This window comes from Gossypium raimondii, chromosome 5 (assembly GCF_025698545.1).
Source record: "Gossypium raimondii isolate GPD5lz chromosome 5, ASM2569854v1, whole genome shotgun sequence".
NCBI classification, from domain to species: Eukaryota; Viridiplantae; Streptophyta; class Magnoliopsida; order Malvales; family Malvaceae; genus Gossypium; species Gossypium raimondii.
Genome location: NC_068569.1, coordinates 11,075,936 through 11,086,917, shown reverse-complemented (window position 1 = coordinate 11,086,917; position 10,982 = coordinate 11,075,936). Strand labels below are relative to the sequence as shown.

General features: G+C 36.4%; 1 protein-coding gene across 12 annotated transcripts; it reads right to left on the bottom strand.

Annotated features, from left to right (window-relative positions):
• Nucleotides 1-208: 208 nt before the first annotated feature.
• On the bottom strand, nucleotides 209-9,731 carry LOC105768214 (hypothetical protein). Of its 12 annotated transcripts, none has more exons than XM_012588014.2 (11): nucleotides 9,333-9,730; nucleotides 8,598-8,744; nucleotides 8,318-8,500; nucleotides 8,127-8,226; nucleotides 7,995-8,025; nucleotides 7,359-7,401; nucleotides 6,508-6,660; nucleotides 2,811-4,983; nucleotides 1,265-2,660; nucleotides 841-924; nucleotides 209-628 (listed from the first exon to the last, which is right to left on the bottom strand). In XM_012588014.2, the coding sequence occupies exons 2-11, from the start codon at nucleotides 8,654-8,656 to the stop codon at nucleotides 564-566; spliced, it is 4,287 nt and encodes a 1,428-aa protein (XP_012443468.1). In that variant the 5' UTR covers nucleotides 8,657-8,744; nucleotides 9,333-9,730; the 3' UTR covers nucleotides 209-563. The 12 variants fall into 12 exon arrangements, with proteins under 12 accessions (XP_012443468.1, XP_012443469.1, XP_052486734.1 ...); XM_012588015.2 differs by having other exon boundaries at nucleotides 8,598-8,741; XM_052630774.1 differs by having other exon boundaries at nucleotides 8,598-8,695.
• Between the last annotated feature and the right edge of the window lie 1,251 nt (nucleotides 9,732-10,982).

The following is a 10,982-nucleotide window of genomic DNA, read 5'->3' as shown; positions in this document are numbered from 1 at the left end:
TAATAACCCCTTGGGTACGATGTAGCTTTAAAACTTATAATTAATATCTACACCTTAATGAACCTACAAAACACAAAGGATTAACCCGATACCTTTGGAAACAAAAAAAAGAAAACCTAAACGAAAGGTTTTGTTCGAATCCGAGCATATTTTAAAACTACAGCTTCGTTTTACCAAGAAAAATAACAAGAGATAAAAAGTGGTAATCTTTTACTCCGCATTGTCAATAACTTTTGATTAATAAAGAGATATACATCACAATTCACAAGGCAAGAGCAAAAAAAAAAAAAAAAAAGGACAAAAAATAATGCCTCTGGCTCCAGTCTGGACTGGACTACCAAAATCACAATGATTTACTTTATGCCATAGGCGATACCAATATACAACATGTATCTCAACACAACAATAGAAAACTTACTAGAATTATGAAGAAGGCCTCTATGCTTCACCGTGTCGCATCTGTATCTTTTACATTATATATAATATATATATTCCTTTTTACCCTACTCTTTATGATGAGTCCAACCAATTATTGTCCTGGAGTTTCTTCAACATGGGATATTTTATCTAGGCTTGTTGTCGCTACCCTTGCTTCGGAATGATGAGAGTGAAAAGAATGAACGCGGTGCTGCAAAATCGTTGCCGGTTTAGGTATACCATTTACAAATTCATATCATGGGTTCAGCACAATAAACAAATCAAAAGCTTCATCCATATATGCATAACAGATTCTCCAATATGTCATCAACAATCTATGAGAGGATGGTAATTGTTTGACATAAAGTAGATTCAAGAAAGAGAAATATCCTACTGACTAGATTGACATCAATAAGGAGTCACCTTTTATGGAGCTTCCTGACATATGATCTTCCCTTAATCTGAAGTTCGCGGGTACTGCTGGAATAGAAGTACGTAAGGATTGAACTGCAAGGGACCATTAATATGATTCTACTTTATCGGTTTCATATATGCAACAAAGAAATGGGGAAATTGCAGCAAGGAGAGGGAACAAGCATAATCAGGTTATTGTCTACAAGTAGAAAGTCCAAAGCAATTGTGTCCAGCTCAATTTTGATAAAGCATCACAAGCTAAAATCTTCCATAAAAGTAGGTGGTGTGGAGCAATTCATTTATTAGAATAATAATTATTGAGCCATGCATATGCAATCAATGGATATTCAAAATAATTAACAGATAATCATAAATATACTATTAAGCAAGTAAGAACAAGGTGATTAATGTATAAAGGAAAAATGGGAGTTACCCTGATCATTGAACAATTCACTTTCATTGTAGCCATCATCAGAAGGGTGGCCCTGCGGAAATCCCATTCTCGACTTCCTCAAGTCTTCGGATGAACGACTTGCAGGATCCCTACCATCCTCAGTGTCATCATCTCCCTCAGAAGTTGTAGCAGATATCCAGTCCACCAAACTGTCTGTCCCACGGCTTTTTCGTCCAAATTTCAATAACCTTTTGATCCCTTTTGTCATATCCCTACGTGGCTGATTATGGGTTGCATTGGCAACAAGAAATGGTTTCTGAGCACTTCCCCATTTCTTTCTCATTCGAGCAGCATCCACCCCTGTTTGAGCAAGAGGGTGAGAATTCCAAGATGCAGGGCTCCCAATTGGGGAATCCATGGAGGCATCAATATCTGAAGTCTCCTGGGGATAAGAATATGTATTGTGCATGCGTGAATTCCAGGACACGGGACTTTCTCCTGGTGACTCCTGCAGGGATACTGCAGTATGGAATGTAGTGAGCATTGGAGCAGGCAGTTCGGCAACTGATGCAGGGTCAACCTGAGAAGGAGACCTCAAGGAATCACAAATCTCCAACCCCGAATTATCCAATTTGTCTGATTCCTGGCTCAGTCTAGATCTTCCATTTTCCATGTCAGCAGAATCATCAACAGCCATAGTTTCAAGCTCGTCCTCTTCGTCTTCATTGGCCATATCCATGGAATCATCTGCTTCAAATTCTGGCTCATCGGACTCTTCGCCATTTGGAGTCGCAAATGTCTCTGATGCTTTGAACTTTGCAATATTCACTCCAGCACCAGGACCAAAACCATTACCTTTCTGGAGGAAAGGCTTTGCTTCCTCGTTCTTCAGAGATTTATCATTGAAGCTCTGGCCCATCTGCTCTTTATCAAATTTCAAAGGTGCCAAACCTATGTCATCAGAGTTCAAGGCTGGCACATCTGAAACATCTACAGGACCCGCAAAGCTTTTCCTGTGGGACTGAGACCGTCGTGACTGTTCATCCTTGCCAAGAGCAATCTCTTCATTATTACTCTTGCTACGAGCATAGTTTCTCGCTTGGAAATGGCTAGTCACCTTGCCGGCTCCAGAAGAGGGCTTTGTATTTTCTTTTCTGAGATCAGAAAAGTTGGGAACCGACTGAACAAGAGGATTTTCAGATTGTGCTCTTCGCCTTCCAGAAGTGGGATTCGAAACTTTAGCTGCTGAGCGTGGAACTGTGACTGCTGTGGTGCGAGGAGTGGATAGAGAGGCATTTCTATTGGGCAAAAGCTTCTTAGTGTTGGAGCTCCTAGAAGAACCATCTAGAAAAGATGCCTCGTTATACGATCTATCCTGTCCATAGTACTCAGGAAGATCTTCATCCTCTTCGCTCTGGATTGAACTTATTGGATGCTGCCAAATGCATAACCTTATCAAAATTAGTAATAAATATTCAATCAGAAGTTTTTCAGATCCTCAAAACTTAAAAATGAAGGTCCAGTTCTACCAGTTATGAATTTTTAGCATTTATTTCCCAAAAACATTACCAGCAACAGGAAATACCTGCTCCCTCTGCGACCTTAAATTGAAAGACCTCCCTTTCTCTGCTTGTCGACGAGCACTAGATATAGAAGCCTGTCTATCAACAGTACCAGAAAACTTGGCCTTCATCTCAGTTCTACTTTGCTCAAGGATATCTTGCATAGCCTTCAATTTGGCTTCCTTCTCAGCCCTTTTCGAACTCCATTCTTCCCTCAGCTTTGCATCTCTCTTTCGCATATACTTTTCGTAAAATTTTCCTCTAGAGTCACCTGAAAAGCTGATACTAGAGAAATCCTGCCTCAAACTATCAGCACAGTCCTGGTTATTGACCATCTTTGTAGGAGGGGTACAAAAGTTAGCAATATTACTCAAGCTCCCCACTGATTCAGATGTTGAGTTTTTGTCAGGTAACTGCACAGGAGATACATCTACTGCCACAGGCTTGTTGTACTGTGAGCTTCCTTCCTGTTCAATCTGCTCATCAGCAGGCTTGCTTCTCCTTGCAGAACTTAATTGATCACCAGGAACCCGACGTTTGTGCTCTGCAAAAAGCTTTTCAAGTTCATTTGCCTTCATTTTTAACTCATCATTCAGCTCCTGGTTTCCCCTAGTCTGCCTTATCCTCGGAGTTTGATCTACTGGAGCCATTGGGGTAGTTAAACTCTCTTCATTCTCAAGAACCTTTTTACCAGGAACAGACTTGTTATTTGCATAAATAGAACCACCTTCTTCCCTCCTACCCTGTGACTTCTTGCTCTGTTCAGATCCTACTGCAACCTGTTTCTTGAACTTCATTTTATGCACTCCAGAACCCTCGATTTTGCTTATTTGCTTCTCAGTTGATGCTATGTCTTTCGTTCCCACTTCCTCAACTTCCCCAGTAAAAGATCTCCACTGCAGCTGTGGCTGAGTAGTGTACTGATCACCTTCACTGCTTTTATACTGAGCCTCCTTTGTTTTTAATCCAATACCACCTTCAAACTGCGCCGATAATGTTCGGGAGTGACCTGGAGCCCTAAGGCGCACTTTTCTTTTTGATTGTTCTTTGTTTTGAGCCTCTGCTCTATTCTTTAATTCACCCTCAGGTGTAGCCTCCCCCACTTCATCTGCAAAAACTCCAACCTGTGACTGAGTGAGCTGGTTTTTAACCCCCACAAACACAGCCTTATCAGGAAAAACTCGAGAGTGCACCTCCAAACCTCTCCTCTCTCCTGTTAAGGAACCCTTAACCTTCTGTTGAGAAGCAACTTGATCACCCAGCTCGACCTGTTCAGACTTAATTGTAAAAGACTGATATTGGCCGTTCTGTGATCCCAGTTGATCCTTCTGATTTATCCACCCCTTCAACCCAACACCCTCTTCTTTCCCCAAAAGATTACCAACCTGCGATTGCAGTTCTCCTGGATCTTTCAACCCAGAACCAGCTGCTTTATTAGGACCACTCGTGGATTCAACTTTACCTGAATTAACATTGTCACTCAAACCCTTTTCATCTTTTTGTTCCGTATCATCTGATAAGCCTTGAAACACATTGTTTTTACCTTGAGACACTGAAGATGAGGAGGGTGTGCACAAAGGGCTATTATCTGGGTTACCATCCTTCTTATCATTACCCAAGTCAATGCTCATGTCACTCACACCACTCCATCTTCTTAACACTGCCTTTTCAGCAACTGCAGGAGCAGCTGATACATCAGATGAAAGTCTTCTCAGTTCAACAGATTTGCCAACAGCAACGGGTTTGCCTCCAGAACTTGAGCTCTCCTTCTGTTTATTCTCGAAGAGATTGATTCTATCCTGTACACTAAGCCGCCTAGTCGGTTGACTGACTTGACTAGGTGATGACTCAGTCACCCCTTCCTCTTTCTTCTCTTCTTCCTTGTTTTCAACGTGAGAACTTTGTTGTGAAGTACTTGAAGGGTTTGGTTGTTGAGATGTGGCTAGCTTTGATTGGTCTATATGGTGCTGGGTCTGCTTTGTGTTTGGTTGTAGTTGTTGTTCTTGGTGCTTATTTTGGCAAGGTTGGTGGGGCCTACTATTAACATGGAACCCATTGTGGTCTTCATCGGGGTCATCGATTGACATGTCAGATCCCCATGAGGCTCGAACCACCTGACCATTGATACCTGATTGACATGGGCCAATCAGTTCTGGTCTTCTCTGGCATAATAATAGGAATTTGGTACAAGCCTCACTGCACAAGTATTAAAAACTTTTACATGAGTAATTATTACCAACATTTTCTTACTATAATTTTCTTTTTCTAAAAAAAAAACGACCATATCTCACTAATTTCTGATGCCCACTTTGTCCTTAACAATAAGGACATAAGACAAAATTGCAAAACGTTAAGCAAAATATCAGGCAACTTGCGAAGATATCAAGGCAAGCATGGCCTGCCCTTGTTACCTGAGGAGCTCCCCTCAGGCAAGCAAAATGGAAATTTTGATTTTTAGCCCCTTCATAATTTATAAATATTTAAATTAATACATGGAAAATTTGCACTTTGGCGCCCAAAAAATAATAAAAAAATTGATTTAGTCCTTTAAAAATTATAAAGAAATAGGCTATTAAAATGGTGAAATTGCATTTTTGCTATCATAAAAATATACAACTTAATTCTGCTCCCCCAAAAAAAAAAAAAAAACAAAGGCTTTGCCACTGTTAATCACTCAGTCCTTTACCCTACTCGGGTTTTCACAAAAAAATCCACTTTGCAAGGGAACCCAATGCTCCCAAACAAACCAAAGACAATCATCTTTAAATTAACCCCATGTTGAAGAACATGCTACTTAGATCAGTTAATGAAAATGAATAGAAAGAGAAAATAATAATACAGAGGAGATATCATTTTAGGACATCAAATCAGCCCAAGGTTACCTTCAAAAAAGCACATGGTATGATCTCATTTTCAAAATAGCTTGGCAGGATGATACTATTTCAGGCAACTAATGGAGGTTATAACTCAAAAACAGCTAGACAAGTCTGGCTTGCAGCAAAGCTAGCCCCAGAACAAGGACGGTAAAACCATGCTACCATATCTTTTGATCTAGAAAATCCAAACATTTAAAAATATAAAGAAACTAATTCTACCATGGTTGTAACTAGATGCATGTAACAACTCAGATAGAGTGGTGAAATGGTTTAAGAGAAGGAAAATCTTGAATCAACACTTAATTCTGCATCGAACAGCTCATTTTCCCTCTTCAGTACTCAAAGAGAAGGCTCATGCCTTGTGCAATTTCTATACTTCAATGGAAAATGTATGAACATCAGTAAAATCCTTTACACTATATTTGGTAGGAACCAAAGAGGGGCAGAAGGAAATTTGTTTGATCTAATGGCTAGGATTGTCCACCTCCTTTCTTATATTTCAAGCGACTCAAGACATAACACGGTTTTTTATCTACATTTCCTTCTTAATTACCACAATCCAGCAGATAAAACAAAGTTGGTCGAAAATGGGAGCACACCAAAAGAAACATCATCCCATTTCACATAGTGCTATCCACACCTTTAATGTGCAGTATAACATCACTGTAAAAGATGGCTTTTACCATAAGAGATATACAGCTGGACAAAGACCAAATATCTCACTAAAACCAAGCCCCACTTACTATAATGCACCCTAGCTAACATGAAAACTAGCAGACTTGAGAGGCAGAAAAAAAAAAAAGAGACCACAATATGTCCTTGAAAAGGGTTTCTAGGTTCTTACTTCAAGCAATGAGCACCAAACCGATCTGCAAATTGTTGGAGTTCAGACACAGTGTCAGGGTTAAAACCAGCTGCGGATGAACGTGTGAAAGCTGTTGCCAAGTCCTGCTGAACTGCAATAAGACGCACATCAATAGCTCTTAAAAGCTCCTTCCTGTGTAAATTGGAAATACAAGCAGCAAATTAGAAAGCATAGGTGATGAAGCCAATGGAAGATCCAATAGCAATAACAACTGCTTTTGCATGATACGTTTTGGACACTCTGAGCAACTCCATTGCCACGAGTAACATGCAATGACCCAGGCAATATTAAATACTGTCCAATTTCTGCATAGCTAAATTAATCATTTCATCTATGTTGCTTTGACTCTTCATTTTTCTTGAAGAACCTTTGTCCGCCACATGTCCAGACATGGGTATAGAGATATAACTCCAAGGACCCTCCAAACAAGGAAAAACTTCCAAAAAAGTTGAGCACACTGATATTTAACACATAGCTGCATCAGAACTGACACCCAAGTACATAGACCTAAATAGTTTCTATTCGCAATACAAGTTCTACTAAGAGACCTCTGAACTTCCTAATGCCAGGAAAGGAAGGCCACCCTTGCATAGCATGTCATCATGCATCAATTGAGGAGGACCCAACTGTCAATCCCTCCCATGCCTAAAGCATGGACAATGTGTAGCAGGTATAAAGTTTCAACAGAAATCAACTTAACAATTTTAAAAAGATGTACATGCAGCAGTATTTGAAGTCACAATCATCCACGAGTTTAAACTAATCACAATTTAGCCAAATAAATTATGCCATCACAGATCTGTAAAACCTAAAAAGAGAAACGGAGTTACTTTGTTGCATCAGCAGCTGCCATCGTTCCTGCATCATCTCCATCTATCACAAATTATCAAAACACTCCGTAAGTTTTAAACAATGACTTGAAACAGGGATACAATTACAAGCCCATCAAACAAGATCACAGACTTGAGATTTTACCTAACCACTAAAATGCATTAGTAAATATGATACAGATAAACATACTAAATATTATTATTTAGAAGTATAAAAACAGGAATTTTTCCCTATCCTCATTGTTAATGCATTCGGTGATATGCTACACTTTATACTAGTTCAAGAAAAAAAATTTCCCTGATATCTACAAGGATTCAAGTAAGAAATACATTATCTTTTCCCTGATAAAAGCAATAACAACCAGCAAAATGTCAGCAAACACAAATGCTAAAACTAGTGATTGTCTAACATGATTCCGCATGGTTAAAGATATTCCATCACCTCCATCAAGGCTCATGATAAAATGAAAATATTGAAGTGAAATATTTGTGGAATCTAAAGCTGCATTTGTAAAAAAAATTATAATAAAAAAAATTATAATAACAAACTTTAATCTACAATGAAAACAGAAACGAACAATGAAATCATTAAAAGAAAACCATTTAGGATGGGAGAAAATAAAAAATAAAACCCACCTAATGCGCCAGAAGGCTGATCTCCCACCCCCTGAAACATAAGGGTTACAGGATTCAGTATACTCTGAAGTAAAATTGCACCAAATCAACAAAGCAAGCCTCCTATACATTATAGATAAAGCACATTAATACCTCTGAATATATTCTTCGAGCTGCTTCCAACTGAGACATCTCTGCATCCAATGTGTTCACCAATTCCAACACCTCTGGTGTACTAACAAATCGCACAAACCTGGAAATAGGTGCCAATCATATAAAAATTTGAAGGTAAAACTCCCCATATGAAATGACAAGAAATGCCACAGATGTTGAATATCTCTAACCTCTCAAGTGTTCCTTTTGTGAACCAAGTCTCGGCATTTTTACACTTTTCAACTTCAAGCTTAATCGATTGAAGTGACAGTGCAACCTGTTCTTCTGCCACCTTTAAATGAGTAACAAAAGGCTTTACTAATCCAGAAGCAAGCTTTTCCAAGTTCCCATCGCTCGAAACAAACAATTCACATCTGACCATAGGAACACAAAAAAAAAAAAAGAGTGCAATGGTTATAAATAGAAAGAAAATTAGGAACAATGTTGAATGTCATAGATTGATATCCTCACCTCGAACGTTTCGGTGACAATTGGAACACCGCATAATCAAGAAGCCTGTCAGGTTTCATCTTCACTCTATAATATTTACAAAATTTTCGAGCCTAAAACTTCACATGCACAAATATACTTCTTAGGGAAACAAGTAGCCAATGTCTGCTGGCATAAATAGCAAATTTCAGAGCATAAGACCTTAAAGCTCAAACCAACAACAAAGATGCTAGAGTAAAACATATAAATGAATATAAAATCCTTGGATTTAGAATTTTGACTTATTACCCTATATGTGCAAATCAAACGATGAAACCAATACCTTATAAATTCAAATTTCAAATGAAAACAACATTATAGAAACAACAAAGTTGGAGTAAAGATAATTAAAAATCCCAACAACTTTAAGGGAAAAACATCCCTACTAATTTTAGACCCAAAACTTACCAAAAATAAACCGTGGATCTCAATCTAAAAACTCAGATGAAAACAGAAATGCACCTGGAAAAAATATACTCTTGGCACCAGAAGCAAAACCCATTACTCACAGATATAAATCAGATACAACCCAGATCTGATTCCACCAAAAAGCTCCAACTTCAATTACTAAAATAAACTACAACATTTTCCACAGAGACCCAAGATAAAGAAATTCCAAATGCAAATTGCATGCTAAAAACAGGAACTCAAGAAAGAACTAAACTTCATTTGAAGTGAAAATAGGAGTGTTGGATCCATTGAGAATCAAAGAGTTACCTACAAGGGAACAAAAATAAATGGTGAGATCTTGGAGTAGGGAATCGGATCCTAGGAATCGACTCTCAAATGGGTACCTGCATTTGGTTTTTTTTTTTTTTCTTTCCTTCTTTCTTCTTTTTGTAGTTTAAGTTCAAAGAAGTTGAAGAATTTAAGTCTAAAGGGTGTTTATTTTAGTTATTTTATTTATTTAAGTTTGAAGAAAACCCTAAGAAAGACAAAGATGGTTTACGCTTTACTCATTTCTCAAATGGCAATCTTTTCTTCCTTTTTCTATGGTGACCTTGCTTTCTCTCTCTACACTTCTCTCTCTGCCCCTAAAAAGATACAGTAGAGAGAGAAAGGATGAGAGAGAGTATGTTTTCTTTCGGACAAGTTTTTTACTTTTTAAGATTTTGAAACAGCAATGATTCTTTGCAACAAATGTCCCTCCATGTTTACAAAAAAGGGCTTCATTTTTGTCAATTTAAATTACGATATTCTCCTTTTCGTTTTTAGCGGCTTCATTATTTGAATTTTCTCTGTTTTCCAAATAATTAGATCTCATCTGAAATACAATCTTTTGAAATTTGAACCAACATATATGTTAAAGATCTATATTATTTTATCTTTTTTCAATTGAACAATTGAAGGATAGAATTTTTAGGATGAGGAATTTAAATTTTTAAGAGTTTTATAATCTTAGCATTTCTAATTATTTTGGTTGGATAATTTTCTTTGAGGCTATTGAATTTTTAGTTTAAAATAATTATGAAAAATATGATATTAAACATAGATAATATGTAAAATATATATAAATCATAAAATAAAATTGATATTTGTGAAGTTTATTTATTTTAATTTTATAGTGAGACTACATGCATTAAATAAATAATTGTGTTACTTTTATTTTTACTTTTAAAAACAAATTAACTTTTGGAACTTTAAAAATCATGACAAAATGAAATTGCTGCTTAATATTTTTTAACGATATTAAAAAAAACTTTTATTTTTTTGTTGTTGAAAGTAACTTGTAGTTATAAACTTATAAAACTGAAAGAAAATTAATGAAAATATCAACTTATAGTTATAAACTTATAAAACCGAAAAGGAAAAGTTAGGTTAAAAACAGCGGTGTGTTTACCTTCGGTGAGGTTAAAAACAGCGGTGGCAGTGAGATTAGTTACTGTAGCGGTGAGATTATAAACAATGGTGGAGTGTGTATTTGGATTCAAACGCTGTTGTAGCGGTGAGGTGATAATAAAAAATAACTATTAAAGACATTAGATTAGAATTGATATACAATAGAATTTTTTAAAATCATATTACTTTTTTAAAATTATTAAAATATGTGAATTTATAAATTCATTTAATAAAATATTAAAATGTATCTTCTAATATTTTAATGAATTATATAATCAATTTAAATTATTTATTAGATAAAATGATAATTTTTTTTTAATTTTTTTAGTTAAATATTTTTTATAACAATAATAAATATTATTTTCACAAATAGTAACATTATACTTTGATCAAATTTTGAAGTATTTAAACGGATGATTTTTAATATAAAAAATATAGTAACATAAGACATAACAAGTTTTATTATTACTAGAAATTAGGTTATAATACAAAATGTTTTTACAAATATGGATTCATTAAACTAGTTGC